At 39.3% G+C, this 15,929-nt stretch overlaps 1 protein-coding gene across 1 annotated transcript in view; it reads right to left on the minus strand.

The window, feature by feature from the left end:
* LOC122793028 (ras-related protein Rab-5A-like) overlaps positions 1 to 15,929 on the minus strand; it is a 741,974-nt gene that overhangs the window by 452,676 nt on the left and 273,369 nt on the right. Inside the window, exon 2 of the mRNA XM_044060682.1 lies at positions 4,320 to 4,471. Within this exon, the coding sequence (XP_043916617.1) occupies positions 4,320 to 4,471 (152 nt within the window). The remainder of the gene's footprint in view (positions 1 to 4,319; positions 4,472 to 15,929) is intronic.

The raw sequence follows: 15,929 nt of genomic DNA on the forward strand, positions 1-15,929 counted from the left end.
CCTATTTTCTCAATAAATCGATTTACTCTTGGATTTTACCACAATTGTCCATCTTTTTGTCAGAATTTGTGGACTATTTGCTACCAAGCTGATTTTATGCTACAACTGGTTTACAGCCTTGTTTTACTCTCCTGTGGTTTATTTACTTGGATTATTTTGCTGTTCTGCACGGAGAGTATTTACTTCCTGGTAACTTTGTTTTTGCTTTTATAGTTCCATAATATGTTGCTGGTACTTCAACATGTAAAACTGGCAATTCAAAGCTCTGATGGCAAGAGTTGCAGAGGTATATACCTTCTTACCCCATATGTCTAAGGCTCTTGAATCCCTGTCTTAAGGGGTAGGGTTTTTGGCTGTAGAAGCCTTAATACCTTTAGGTCCCTGGGAAATGGTCTCTGGATCTGCAGTAGGATTCTTAAAGAGAAATTTGTGAGAATCAGGTACTCTCTGTAGTACCGGTCAGGTTTTCAGGAGCGGCCTTAAGTCAAGTGGTGCCTTAGGCAAAAGGGCTCCATGGCGCCTCCTACCACACCATCTGGTGCCCCCATCCTGGTCTACCTACACCAAATAAATACTGGAAAAGCGCCCTTGCTACAGCGGCGCCCTAGGCGGCCGCCTAGTTGGCCTATGCCTAAGGCCGGCTATGCAGGTTTTCTAGGGGCCAGTGGTAAAGCGTCAGGAGTAAGACTGGATTCCATGAAGACATCATCTACAATATCCAGGACAGGGGGTATAGGTAGAGACCTGTGCTGAGGCAACTCTAAAAATTCTCTGTCTCTTTTTGGACTGAGGATAGTCCTGGCATTCCCAGCGGAAATGCTCCCAAAGTATGCAAGGTTTCACCAAAAGAAAAATCCTCTGGAGGGGAGGCAGAGGGGATGGATTCTTCTGCATCTGAATCCTCATAGGTTGATGATAAGGGTATGTCCTGGGAATCAGAAGGGTCAGAGTCATTGGACTCCTGGTCTGTAGAATCAGAAGGAAACTCAATTCTTTGCCTTTTAGCAGGGGAAGGCTGGCTTCCCCTAATTAGAGTAATAAGGTCTTCAGCCATTCTAAGCATTTTTTTTTGTGACATGGGAGCTTGAGCATGCACTTTGGTCATCGGTTTTCTAGGAGTAGTGCGAACTCTGGGCCTGAGAAACTCGGTCGTTTTAGCTAAAAACAAAGTTGTCAGTTTAATACGAACATCAGTAAGTCCGGACCCATCCAAGGTAGAGACATCTGCAGGTTCCACAGTTGAAGAAGCATCTCGCGGCATACCGGACTCTGAATGGGTCTCAGCAGAGGCCTGCGAATCTGTAGACATGGGCATCAGGGGCTGCAACGGTGCCAGAGTACCGGCGGACTGGCGACTAGCTTAACAAGAAGCGTCGGCAGACCTATGCAATCTATCTCTGTCTTTATCTTTATGTTTTTTCGGAAGATCAGTAGTCGGACGGCTTATCGATGCCATTTAGGAATACGGAGAATGACAGCGAAAGAATTTAGAGACAAAGATAGCCCAACATCAAATGGTTCAGGCGCTAAGGCACAAAACCGACAGGGAGGGATGTCGTGGTCTGGGCCTAAACAGGTGACGCAGTAAGAATGAAAATCTCTGTGAGGTATTTGCTTTCCACAGGCAAGACAATTGTTAACTTTTTCGGACATCGGTTAAAGCAAGAAAAGAGGATCCCCAATGGGGTACTTAGCTTTGGAAGACTTCAGGTTTGAAACTCGAAAAATGAAAATTTCAGGAAGCGGCCAACCGGCACTTGTGAACTGCTTTTGCTTTGGGCTCCTCCACGGCAAGAAAGACTGATGTAGTTAAATCAGATGCATGTTTTATACCCCTGACAACCTGACAGATGAAGAAAGAAGAAAGGAAGAGGCGACAGCATTCGATGCAGAAATCCCAAGACTCTGGTATTCGGGCCGACTGAGGTCTACCTCTGCGGGCAGATAACCCAAGTGTAAGGACTGCAACAGTGATCTACCTCTGCAGGCAGATAACCCAAGTGTAAGGACTGCAACAGTGAAACATGAAGAACATCTGAAAGCTCCAGTAGGAATGCCAGTCCAAGGAAAAAGGAGATAACCAGTACATCCAGAAGAGAAAAGAACCAAGGGAAGGAGGAAGGGAGTAAACACTGCAACAGTGAAGAGGAGGACATCTACCATTAAGGTAAGATCTTACACAACTGTACTATGTCCTTCCATTTCACTGCTGCATTATTCCTTACAATAGGGAGAGTGCAAATGCTGGCTTATTTGGGAAATATAGACACAGAAGAAACAAAAACATGTTTAAATTCCTGCAAAGCCTTGCCCTTATCCTGAAGAGACTTACACCACATAAGTGTTTGTTATCCAGAGAAGCATCCATCAACTTAGTCTTAATATCATCAGGCAAAGGTTAAAACTGAAGCCAGTAATACATCCTCATCACAGAACCAAAAGCAGCAGCTCTAGAAGAAGCCTCTGCTGCATCATAACTACACTTAACAGAATGTTGAGCCACCTGAGGAGAAGTCCCCAACAAGGAGAAAGCAGAAGTCTTCCCTTCAGAATCAGGAAGGTCAGAAATTACTTGACAGGCCTGAGAGACATAAGAGCCAAAATATATCTGGACATATGAATCTGGTAACTGATGGCCCTAAAAGCCAAGGTAGCATAGATATAAACCTTCTTACCTAGCCTTTCCATAGTCCTACTGTCTTTATCAGAAGGAAGAAGCTTTGTAGAAGGCAGTAACTGAGATGGCTTCTAAGATGCCACAGACACCACAGAGGGGTCAGCTGAAGGACATCTATAAAGGAATTTGCAATCCTCAGCCACCCTATAAATTTATTTATTTATTTATTTTATTTTATTTTACATTTGTTGACCGGGCTAGTCCAGCTGGATACATATCCCTTTTCAGTAGAGGCCCGGGGAGAAAAGCTCCAGCATAATAGCAATACATGATGAGAGCAAGTTACATTTACAATATAAGAATAGGAAATAACATAGACTTAATATAAGCACAAGTAGCAAAGCAACAGGTTAAACAAACTAGTTGTATAGGATAAACACAGTGAAAATAATGGTCTAGGTAACTAAGTTATCAGGGCAAATTATGAGTACAGGAGATTTGATAAGTTAGTCAGGTTCTGTGCATTTGGTGGCAGGGGGCTGGGAACCTGAGACACAGTAAATAAGGCATCCAACAAAGCAGCCAAAACATGAGTGACAGCAGAAGGTTTGGGAGAGTCTATCTGCAGAAACATAATACCTCTTCTGCATCTCAGAAACCTGAGAACAATCCCATTTAAAAAAAATTCCATCATTCTGGAAACTGTCCACTCCAAGGAAATCTCCTCAAGGCAGTGTCAGAACTAAAAGGCTCCTCTTCCTCAGAACCATAGTCTAAAGAAGAAGGACTCTAAGATGAATAAGCAAGGGATTCCACATCCGAATCCCTGTCTCCCTCAGAGGAATCCTGTTCCTTAGGCCTTTTAAGAGGAGTTGAGGATCAAGGTGGACTAGGAACAGAAACTCCTTTAGGAGATTTCAAAGCAAGCCATAAGGGCATTAAACAAACCCAGAGTGAAATTCTGCCATTCACTGAGGGCCCTTAGGAGTAGGACTAGGAGAAATGTGCTTTGCTTTTTGTTTCTTTTTCAAAGGGACATCTGCCCTGTAAAACTTCAAAGGCTCAGACACTGGGTGACATTCCACAATCGCAGTCAGAACTTCCTCTCTAACCAAAATCTGATTTTTCACTAGAAACTGTTCAAGAATAGGAGATATCACTGCCTGGGAACAGTACTGAAGTATTCTCAAAGTAAGATTGTACAATGATGCTCTAATATGACTCAGCCCAAAGTACCTTGAGTGTTAAAGATTTATTACATGCTAAAAATTGCTCACTGACTTGTCACTTTCCCCTTCTTTCACCGGACATGAAAGCTATCCCAAGGATCATACTCCCCTCTCCTGCAATAACTTGAAAGGTCCATGTCAAGAACTAACTCATTAATGTCAAAGACAGATGCCTTGCGTCACTAGTGCTAAGTCACCTCAGTATAAAATAATACACACACATGCACTAAAAGTAGTGCCCCAAACAGAATTTAAGTTAAAATGTGTTTTTTCATAACTTAATGTAGTGCTACAAAAATTGAGTGCAACAGTGAAGGGCATTCAGATATTAGACAAACATGAAATGAATTTCATCAAGAAACAAGAGAGAATAATGAAAAATACTACATCAGCAAAGGTTAAATGTCTGATTGCTACTTGGTGCTACAACACATACAACAAAGAAATGAATTCATGAAGTTGTTTTCTCTTACTGGTTTTGTTATGTCAAACACCACTATTGCAGCCTGTGCTCCTCTGTAGTACATCGGTGCTAGACTGTGATATCGCTCTTGGCCTGCTGTGTCCCAAATCTCAAACTTCACAGTTGTATCATCTAAACACACAGACTGTGCAAGAAATGCAGCTGTGGAGAGAAGCACAAAGACAGGTAAAACAAAAATGAAGTTTTAACGAAACCCTGTGTATGAGTGGTGCTGGAAAGATGGCAATTACAACGGACTCAAAGCAGTGATGCATTGGCAACATAATATATACAGTGCTTGAAAGCATCACAACCTAACATACTGTTAACTTTTGAGATAAAAATAACAACCTTTAATCCTATGAGGTGCTTTAGCGTAGCCAACATAATGTAAAACACATTACTGCAATCATAAATTAATGTTAACAATTGGGAATACTAGAGAACAAAAATATTAACTTACTGTTAAAAGGAAAAACAATTCAAACAGTCATGATTTTATTTAATGTTGTGGAAAATGACCTTTATCAACCTGGCACATGAAAAGGAATATTATTCATATCTGATAAAGTTTTCTTAAACTAATAAACTACATCTTATATACAACAAACTGGCATATAGAATGTTGTCCCACTGCATTCATCCATTACTAGGCCCATCACTGAATACAATGTACCATTCATTACCTCACCTAGCGTCTCAACCAGCTTGAGCAACTTCAATGTTTCCTTAGCAAAAATATCGCAGGTCTCAGTAGCCACAACACTGAGTAAAATAAGCTTTAGTTACTCTGACAAACTAAAAGCTCAGTCACTCTGCTCAGTATCATATAGGCGTCTGAAGGGTTATCTCTGCTTAGCTTTCTGTGATATGAATGAGCCAGAAATCTTTAAACTCCTGTGCCTAAATAAAACAAGTGGCAAAGCAAACAACTGTTCTAGAGACCTAAATCTACACTATCAACAAGACCAGACAGAGAATAGTTAAAGAAATAGAAACTGAGGTTATGCAGTACCTGCGAAGTGAAGGATTCAGTGTAGAAAATCTAATTCAGAAATCACCACAACAGGATAGAGCAATTGACATCCAAATTAAGGGGAAACTAGTGGAATGGGAAGCAATGGGTCAGGTGCCAGATGAAGATATTTTGGAGCACTCCACAGGAAATCAGTATAAATGTTCACTTGAAGCTGGACAGCAAGGGAAGGAACAGGAAACTCTGAACCATTCGATGTTGAGAACTGATAGGCCAGTGAGTTCCCATATGACAGAGCAATGGATGGCACAGGATGAAATTGAAGAGAATGTGCCACAGGAAGGATGCTATAGAACTTTCTGTAAAACGCCCGCAGGAAACAGAAAAAAAAAATGTACCCACAATTTAGAAGAAAATGAGCTAACAGAAGAGTTGCTTGATTTAACAGACAGAGACATATTAAAATCAATAAAAGAAATAGACTGCAGAAGGTCAATAAAACCCAAAAAGTCAGAAGTTTGATAAAACAAATGAACACAGTAATTAGGACTATCCATAGAGATCCATGTGATATAACAGAAGTAAACAGGATACATTACTGTGCAGCTAAATTAATAACTGAAGTTCTACCACAAGAACACAAGAGTAGTGAGGAAAAGGAAGGGTATAAATCGAATGCCATCTTGGAAGTATTGAATAGAGAAAACTATAAAGCAATTAAAACAAAAGTGTCACTTTTAGGAGCAGGTCAACAAAAATACTTAGATAGACATGACAAAAGCAATGTGCAGTATTAGAACAGATCAGGATCTGTCAAGCACTATCGTAAATAAACTAAAAATCTTAGTACAGGCAGAATAATTTAGAAGATACGCAGATAAATATAAATGAAAAGTACAAAATAAGCAATTTACTGATGACCAAAAAAAGTTTTATAGAGAATCGGGAAGCATGGTAAAAGGAATTGAAAGACCACCAAATAAAGAAGAAATAGACATATCTTGGAGAAGTACTTATGAAGATCCAGTGGACCATAAAGATACTAAATGAAAAGAAATAGTAAAAGAAAGAATAAGAAGTTTAAAGGTACAGGATATGAAATGGGACGAAGTAACAGCCAGAGAGATTCAAACAAAATTAAGAAAAGCCTCTAATTGGAAAACCCCAGGCACAGATACAATACCTAACCTCTGGTTAAAAGTATTAACATCTTTGCACGAAAATTTAACCATGAGTAAGAACTGTTTATATGCGCACTCCAAACATACACCAACCTGGTTGACAACATGAAAAACAATGTTCCTAAGAGTGAACCTGCAAGTTACCCTAAAAATTACAGACCAATAACTTCCCTTCCAATGACATATAAACTGTTCACTGGAATTGATGCCAACGAGTTTATAGTCATTTAGAAGAAAACTCAATTATGGCAATAAAAGAAAGTCATATGGAACAAAAGATCATTTGTTGTTAAAGTTATAGTGGAGAACTGTAAAATGGGGAAGAATTTAAGTATGGCATGGACTGACTACAAAAAAGCATTTGATAGCATCCCACATTCATGGATAAAAGAGTGCTTAAAAATGTATACAATGCACCCTACACTGATCGACCACATTACAGTGACCATGAAACAGTGGCAGACCACTTTGCAATTAAGCCATGATACAGGACAAATTATTATCCCAAAGATAAAAATTCAAATGGGGATATTTCAGGGTGACTGTCACCGCTGCTATTCTGTCTTGTCCTTAACCAATTACACTGTCTACTTAACGGTTTAGGCCATGGCTACAATTTGGCTCCTAGAAAACAACAAAGTGTAAAGTCTTATCTTTTTTTTTTAAACATCTTTATTAAATTTACACATATGACAAAGGCAATCTTACATTTATATAAATGAAAAACATACAAAATGATATCACTTTTGTTGCAAACAATTTACATCACAGACACCATTGAAACAACTGTAGTTGTAAACATTATACATCACTTCTAAACCATCCAGTCATTGTCAGTTGAGCATTATACAGCTCATTCCAATCCTGCCTCAAACCTCAATCCTGCTCTGTATATACTGTTCCCATAACTCTCATTTTTTCCTATGTAGTTTGTTCCATCCCTTTTCTAAAGATCCCAGTTCCAGTTATTTTATCTGTGTTACTATATTCACTACGTCTAGTAAAGTTGGTCTAGACTATGATTTCCATTTTCTAGTAATTGCTATTTTTGGCAGCCACCATAATTAGACTCAGCAAGGCAAGTCTTATCTCTTTGTCGATCACTTAAAACTGTACAGCTCATTATATGAAGAACTGAAAGCACAACTGCAAGTTGTCAAAACTTTTTCAGATGATATAAGAAAGTCATTTGGTCTTGATACATGTGCAAAAGCAACCTTTAAAGTAGGAAAACTGCAGCACCAAGAAAACATTAGTTTGGGACAAGAATGTAATATAAAAACTTGAGAAAGAGGGCGTGTATAAATATTTGGGAATTGACGAAGGATCAACAATAAAACATAAATAAATGTGAACAGAACTTAATAAGGAATACTTTAGAAGACTTAAATTAATCCTGAAAACAGTGTTGACATCTAGGAACAAAATTCAAGCTATAAACCAATTTGTTCTTCCAGTCCTAACTTTACAGTTTTGGAGTGACTGACTGGCCCCAAAACGTGTTGGCTAGATTACACAAGAAAACAGGGATGCTTCATGCTCACCAAATGATTTATAAAAATAAGTGCATACCAAGATTAAATATTCCCCGTTCTGAAGGAGGTATGGTCCTCCTTCAAATTGACTGCATGTATAGACTGCATGTATAGATCTGCAATCGTGGGAATGCACACATCTGCTGACCTCTCAAGACCCAAATGTAGTGAAAGTTTTGAAAAGTGAGAATACATTTAAGATGACTTCCCTTCTCAGTCTAGCAGAAGCATATCAGCATCAAGCAGGAATGTAAATCAAACCAGAAGTAGATAAAAATCAGGCAGCAACTGAATCTGCCAAAAAACAAATGAAAGAATATGAGGTGAAGGATTAGATGAGAAGGCAAGAAATGTGGAAAATAGATAAATATAGTTTCAAGTATAGAAAACTCCTGGAAGAACCTCATGTTGATCAGGATCAAATGCAGGAATGGTTAGTGAGAGGTGAATTCAAACCAAAAGAGGAAAGGTTAATACTAGCGGCCAAAGACAGTGGGCTACATACAAGTTGGTTTACTAAGTCTATTGAACATGTGGGAGAAACAGACAAATGTAGGTTTTGTAAAACAGAACTGGAAACGGTCGCACACCTTGTTGCTGGTTGCGACATACTAATGGCAAAAGGATTGTATATTGAAAGGCATAATAATGTGGCAAGACTGTTGCACTGGGATTATGCAAACATTACATTATGATACTAAAGTAACTGAAAAACACTGGAAACGCGAGCTGCAAAGCATCATAGAAAATGGAGTCTACATCAGATGGATCACCCATTACCAACAGTTTAAGAGACAGATGTGAGAAAACCAGATATAGTAGTCCATGAAAAGAAGACAAAAGTAGCATTTATCACTGAAATCGCTACACCCAGTGTCTACAGTGTCTTGTGTACAGAGAGAGACAGTCATCAAATATGAGGATTTGCAGGCAGAAATGAGTGCAATGTGGAAGAATGATAACCAGACAGTTCCAATGCTAGCAGGAGCAATGGGTCTTGTAGAAAAGAATCTACAATCGCATTTAGATACATTACCAATACATGTAACTCTATATGAATTGCAGGAGAAGTCATTACTGGGCATATTGTGGCTGCTGCGAAGAGCACTTCTGGCGGACATCAAAGACTGAAACAATAGTAATTTCATGAACTTTAATCGTACTTTGACTAGGGAATGAGGTCCATTCCCGTCATGGTTTTAGAAACCCAAAAGATTTGGAGAGAAAAAAAAAAAAAAAAAAAAAAGAGAGAATAGGGTCCAAATGCAGAGAGAAATTAGTAAATCAAGGAGAGTAGTATTGCTGGAACTGAATTCATCCTCACGTCTTGGCGAGTCCCTTCACGAGGTGGACCCTGTTTTTTTTTTTTTTTTTTTTTTTTTTTTTTTTTACAAAGTCTCACCAAGATGACACTGATATACAGACTGTATTTTATATGGCACATATCATGAACAGAAGTAGGTTAAAAATAAAGTAGATTGGTGCACAAGACCCAGAATAAAAAAGTGCCTAATCCTGGTAGGTGCACTAGTACCAGGACTGTAAAAAAATGATAGTGTAGAATCCTCAAGACAGGAGGAGGATGGCCTCGCCTGTTGTATAAGGAAGTAACAGTCCACAAAAACTGGTAGGCCAAAAAAGAGCCATAAAGATGACAGAATAGACTATCCAGGATAAGAAAGAAATGATTCATTGATATTATGCAAGACACCCAGAATTTCCAGACGGAGGATATACAAAAAGATTAAGAGAGAAATTAAAGGAAAGAAAAATACTTCCACACGAAAAACCATCAGAAGCTTCAAAAAGTGTTCATTAATATAACAAATGTATAAAAAACATTATATAGACCAAAAAACCTTGGTCTGTTTGGAAAAAGAAGCAACTGAAGAAGTATGAAAATATACTGAATAAGTCCTAAAGACTTTTGAAAGATATTAAAAAGAAATATGGACATGGGAAAGAAGGAGAGATCTGATATGGTACAATATCTATGCAAAGGAGAAAGCCAACTTAATCAACAACAAAACAGGCAGCCCCCAAAGATATTCAAAGAGAAATACAGGCAAATGTATCCAGATATGGAAAATTTCACAATAAAAAACTAAGATCACAAAGAGGGAACATAGAACAGATTACTAAAGCAGAGGTTAAAAAATATTAGAAGTTGAAGTTATGGAATACTTGCAAAGTGAAGGATTCAGTGTAGAAAGTCTAACACATGTTATAAAACAGCATGATGGAATGAGTCCCCAAACTAAGGAGAAACAGGAGGATAAGGAGACATCTGAAGAAGAAACATGGACATGAGGAAAGAAAGAGAATTTTAATATGGTGTAATATTTATTAAAAGGAGAAAGCAAAACTAATCAATACAAAAAGACCAGGACCAAAGATATTTGAAGAGAAATATAAGCAAAGGCATCCAGCTATGGAAAACTTTACAATACAAAAAATAAGAAAACAGAGAAAAAGTAGGAAAGAGAACTGGTAATGGAGAAGTTAAAGAAACTCGGGTTACGGACTACCTGTGATGTTAAAAGATTTAGTGTAAAAAATCTAACTCAGAAAACATCACAGCAGGATAGAGCAATGGATCTCCAAATTAAGGGGAAACCAGTGGAGCAGAAAACATCTGATTAGTTGCCAGATTAAGATACTTTGGAGCCTTCTACAAAACCAGTACAAATGTTTAGATGGAGTTGCACACCAAGGGGAGGAACAGGAAACTGAGGCAACTCTGATGCAGCCAATGTTGTGGGGTGATACGCCAGTGAGTTCTCATATGAAAGAGCAAACGATGGCACAGGATAAAAATGAAGAGAATATGGCACAGGAAGATGCTGTGGAACTTTCTACAGAATGCCTACAAGAAATGGAGAACTAAAAATATGCCCTCAGTTTAGAATAAAATTATCTAAGAGACAGAGTTGCTTGATTTAATAGAGATGGACAGAAATATTTACATCAATGAAATAGACTACAGAAAGTCAATAAAAAAATGTTAGAGGTTTGATAAAGCAAATGAACATTAATTAGGACTGTCCATAGAGATTCATGCAACATAACAGAAGTAAACAGGATACATTACTGTGCAGCTAAATTAATAACAGTTAACATTTTACCACAAAAACACAGGGTATTAAGGGAAAGGAAGGGAAGAAATCAAATGCCATCATGGAATTATTGAACAGAGAAAACTATAAAGCAGTTAAGGCAAGAAGTGTCCCTGTTAGAAGAGTTAGAAGAGTATAGAACAGGGAATAGATCAACAAAAATACTTAAAAGATAGACGTAAAAAAAGAAATGTGTAGTACCACAACTGATCAGGATTTATCGTGCACTACTGCAAATAAACTATCAGCACAGGCAGAAAAACTTGGAAGATATGCAGATGAATACAGAAGGACAAAATAAGCAAATTATTGATGACCCCAAAAAGTTTTACATTGAACTGGGAAACCAGGCAAAAAAAAAAAAAAAAAAGATATATTTTGGGGAAATATCTATGAAGATCCTGTGGAACATAACGATGTTAAATGGACGTAGTAAAAGACAGAATAAGAAGTTCAAGTAGACGGAATATGAAATGGGAAGTAATGGCCAGAGAGATTGAAATAAAGTTGAAAGCTCCAAAATGGAAAACCCCAGACCCAGATGCAGTACCTAACTTCTGGCTAAGTGTCAACATCTTTACATGAAGATTTAGTCATGAGTAAGAACTATTTATATGCTCACCCCGAAAAGGCACCAGTCTGGTTAACAACAGGAAAAACAATATCCCTACTTAAGAGAGAGAACCTGCAATCTATCCTAAAAACTAAAAGGGGAAGAATCTAAGTATGGCATGGACAGATTACAAAAAAACATTTGACAGTATCCCGCATTCATGGATAAAAAAAAAAAAAAAAAAAAAAAAAAAAAAAAAAGAGTGCTTAAAAATGTATAAGATACACCCTACACTGATTGATTACTTTACAGCAACCATGAAACACTGGCAAGCCACTTTGTAGTTAAGCCATAAGAAAGGACAAATTATTACTCCAGGGATAACAATTTAAAGAGGGATATTCCAGGGCAATTCTCTATCACTGCTGCTATTTTATCTTGCCCTATTAAGCTGTCTACTTAACAGATTAGGTTCATAGGTGTTTACTAGGCTAATGACCACGTGGGCCTTAAGTCTAGACATGTATCCCAAATCACTGACAAGTTCTGATACCCTCGATAAGCGTAAGCAGGGGCCTGGGGATATGATCCATTTACAGGTTGCCTATGACCATTAGAGATATAGGTGCCAAACCAGGGATGAATTTCCAGTTCCCATCTAATTGTCCAAGTTGCACTTGAATTGGGTTAGGGAGGAACTCTGCTTCACATCGATGGGGAGTCTGTTCTATAAACAGGGGTAGTCTCTGAGATGCATACTGGTCTCTCCAGCAATTCTTATTTATATCGCAGGCAAGGTTTAAGTCTTTAAAATTAGTAATTCTGGTGCTGTTTGTTTTGTGGATATGCAGGTGGTCCATCAGAGTGGGGTCTGACAATGCCCTGTATGCCAGGCATAGATTTCACCTCAAAATACTGTAGAAGACAGAATACAGGGATAGGGCCTTGAGGCAATCTGCATAGGACATTTTACTTGCATCCTGTATTCTTTTAGTGAGGTACCTCTATGGGCGTTCCACTAGTTGGATATGCCTAGTTGGGTACATACCAAAGGGGCACTGGACTCCATGATAGGTCTGATGAAAGCTGAATACAGTGGAACAATGACTTCCTTGGACTTGGAAGCCATACTTTTGTTTATAGGTTGTGCAACACAGAATGATTTTTTCACTACTGCAGACATGTGATGGTCAAAAGCTAGATTACTATCTATGTGTGCCCCTAAGTCCCTGACTCCTGGGTCAGCTCTAAGGGATGCGTTGTTAATATGACTGTTACCAAGGATGGATGACTTCCCAATGGATACTGTTATGCATTTCTTGGCATTTAGGTTTAGTCCATGGCTCTGACACTAGTTGTTTATCTGTGTCAGCCCCTCCTGGAGAACATGTGTCAGTGTGGGGTTCAATGACCGCTCCTAATTTGCAATCATCTGAGAAGTAAACGCCAAAAAGGAGCAGTCCAAGGACTGATCCCTGAGGGACTCCACTTGTGACTGGCCTCTTTGTATGGGCAGACTCCCCAGTTCTAACTTCCTGGGTCTGTCTGTGAGCCAGTTGGCTATCCACCGGGTGACACACAAGTTTACACCTAACCTCTTAAGTTTGTCAACAATGCCCGAGTGGGGTATTGTGTTAAATGCCTTGGCCAGATTTAGGTAGGCAGTGTGAAACATTTTTCCCCTTATCCATTGCTTTAGTTACCTTCTCAAAGGAGAAGTCCACCAGGTTTAGTAGGCATGATCTGTCCCTGACTAAACCAAACTGGGTTGGGTCCAGTGTGTGCAGGTTTACTATATCTTTAATGATCATCTCAATAATAATTCTTTCTGTGGCTTTACATACAAGACTAGTGAAACTTCTGGGTCTGTAGTTTCCAGGGTCTGAAGATGGCCCACCTCTGTGCAGAGGGATGACTGTTGCCCTTCTCCATTCATGAGGCATTAAGGCTGTTTTTGCAACTACAGTTAAATAGTAATTCCAGAGGCCCTAACAGGTCATGTTTCATGCTATTTGGAAGGCATCCTGGGATACTGTCTGGGCCCATTGATGCAACATTCTTAGCCTTAGAGAGAGCGTTAAGGACCTGTTCCCTAAGGACAGTAGGGGGAGTTCTATTTGATGGTATTTCCTGAGGGAAGGTTGAGGGGGAGAGAGAGGGGTAAAGTTGGAGGTGAATTGATCAGCCAGGAGGTTTGCTACATCTTAAAGTTCAGTATAGGTGGTTCCATTTACAATGAGTTCTGCACACAACTGTGTACTGCCTTTGAGGTTGCGGACATAGCTAAAAAATGCTTTGCAGTTGTCCTTGGCCTGGGAGGCAAACTTACCTCATATATTTGGCTTTGGTAAACTATTTGTCCTCGGAGTTGTTTGTTTAGTTTGATGAGAGTGCTTTTATCCTTCTGGGTGCTGCACCTCCTGATTTTTGCCAAGATAGTTTTCCTACTGTTATACAGCTGACTGATTTTGTAACTCAACTTGTTTTTTTGAGTCAGTTCTGTACTTCTTCCTGGTGGGTACAACTGCCTCTATGCAGCTATTAACAAGCCTGTACAGGGTTTCAGTGAATAGTTCTGCATAGTTAGCAGTGTTCTCTGGGTTTATGGGGGGGGGGGGTTAAATTTTGCCAGGTTATCACTTAATAGCAGGATGTTAGCCTTAGAGTAGTTCCTCAATACTCCATTTTTTTTTTACTTCAAAATGAAACCATCTTGTGATCTGACCTTGCCAGGGAAGACATTACAGTAGGGGGTGTACAGCACTCTCCCATATTAGTGAGGTTCAGATCCAGTATGGTTGCACCCCTGCTTGGTGCATCAATTATCTGGTCAAGGGAGTTTTTGTTTACAAAATCCAGAAATCTCTGTACATCCACATTTGGTGTCGTACAGGATTCCTAGTTAATAGTGGGGTAATTAAAAAGTCACCTATGGATATGGTATTGGGTTGAATTTAGTGTTTCTAATAAGTTAAAATACACGGTATGGGTTTCCTGGGTCATAGAGGGGGACCTATAGCTTGCAAGGAAGTGGTATTGGATTTTGCCTATGGTGATTTGAACATGGAGCAGCTCAAGTGCATTGTCCTGTTTGACCAGCCTTGAAGTATATTTATTTTTTATGTAAACAGAGACAGCTCCACCTTTAGTCCCTGCCTGTAAAGTAGCTGCTCTAAAAGTGTGGAAGGAATTATAACCTTACACTTTTGGGTGTGCTCTCCTTAGCTTTAAACCATGTCTCAGTGACAGCACAGACATCAGCATTCTCTAGGGTGAAGACAGCTTCTAAGGAGTGGAGTTTTTTGTTTAGACTCTTGGCATTGAGCAGTAATATCGTTAGATTATTTTTGTTTTGATTTGCTATGTCGGAAGTACTTTCAGTTTGGCATTGTCTAAAGACGGCACTGTGGGGGAAGACAATGTTTTACCTAATGTTTGAAAGCCTAGAGGGGAGAGATGCAGACCATCTCCTTCCATGCTTACAAATATTGCACCCCCCTTAGAATTACACCAGAAACTAAGTCAATTATTAAAGTCAATCATGTTTTCTCGTACTGTGGAATCATCCATGGAGAAGGTAAAATTCTGCTCAATGCTAGGCTCATACCAGCCTGAGACGCATATTCCAAGAGCTCCATGATGTCTCTCTTCATATATTCTAGGGCGGTACATTTTAGGTCATTTACTCCCAACATGGACTATGACGGAGTCATATTGGTACTTGTGGTCCAATGACCTGAGTGTATGCGTAATGTGGGAGATCCTAACCCCCTGATAAGAAACCAACCTTAATTTTCTCCTTACTCAGCCTGGTGAAAGGGACATCCGTGTGTCTCACGATGGCATCTCCAATGGCTATCACTGTAAAGAATTTCTCAAAAGCTAACTTCACACTTCTCAAGACTGAGGTGGAATCCTTCAAAGCCCCCGGGCCAGAGGATAATACATCCCAATCCGCAGAATCCTTTAGAACTGCATTCTATGAGCACCTGCAGGAATGCATGGATCGTGCTATCCCAAATAAAACCAAGACTCACTCCTCCAAAAACAGGAGACCTGTCAGGTGGACCCCGGCCATAAATAAGCTATACAACAGAAGGAGGAAGCTACTACATGACATAGCAAAAATCCCAAAAAAGGAAGGCATCTCTGATCAGTATTAGCAAGAAACTACGATCCCTCATAAAATCATCAAAGGCCAGTTTCGAAAGAAAAATTGCCCTAGACACTAAAGATAATCACAAGGCCTTCTTTAGTTA

Source organism: Protopterus annectens, chromosome 2.part0 (assembly GCF_019279795.1).
Source record: "Protopterus annectens isolate FY-2018-M chromosome 2.part0, PAN1.0, whole genome shotgun sequence".
Classification (NCBI taxonomy): Eukaryota; Metazoa; Chordata; order Ceratodontiformes; family Protopteridae; genus Protopterus; species Protopterus annectens.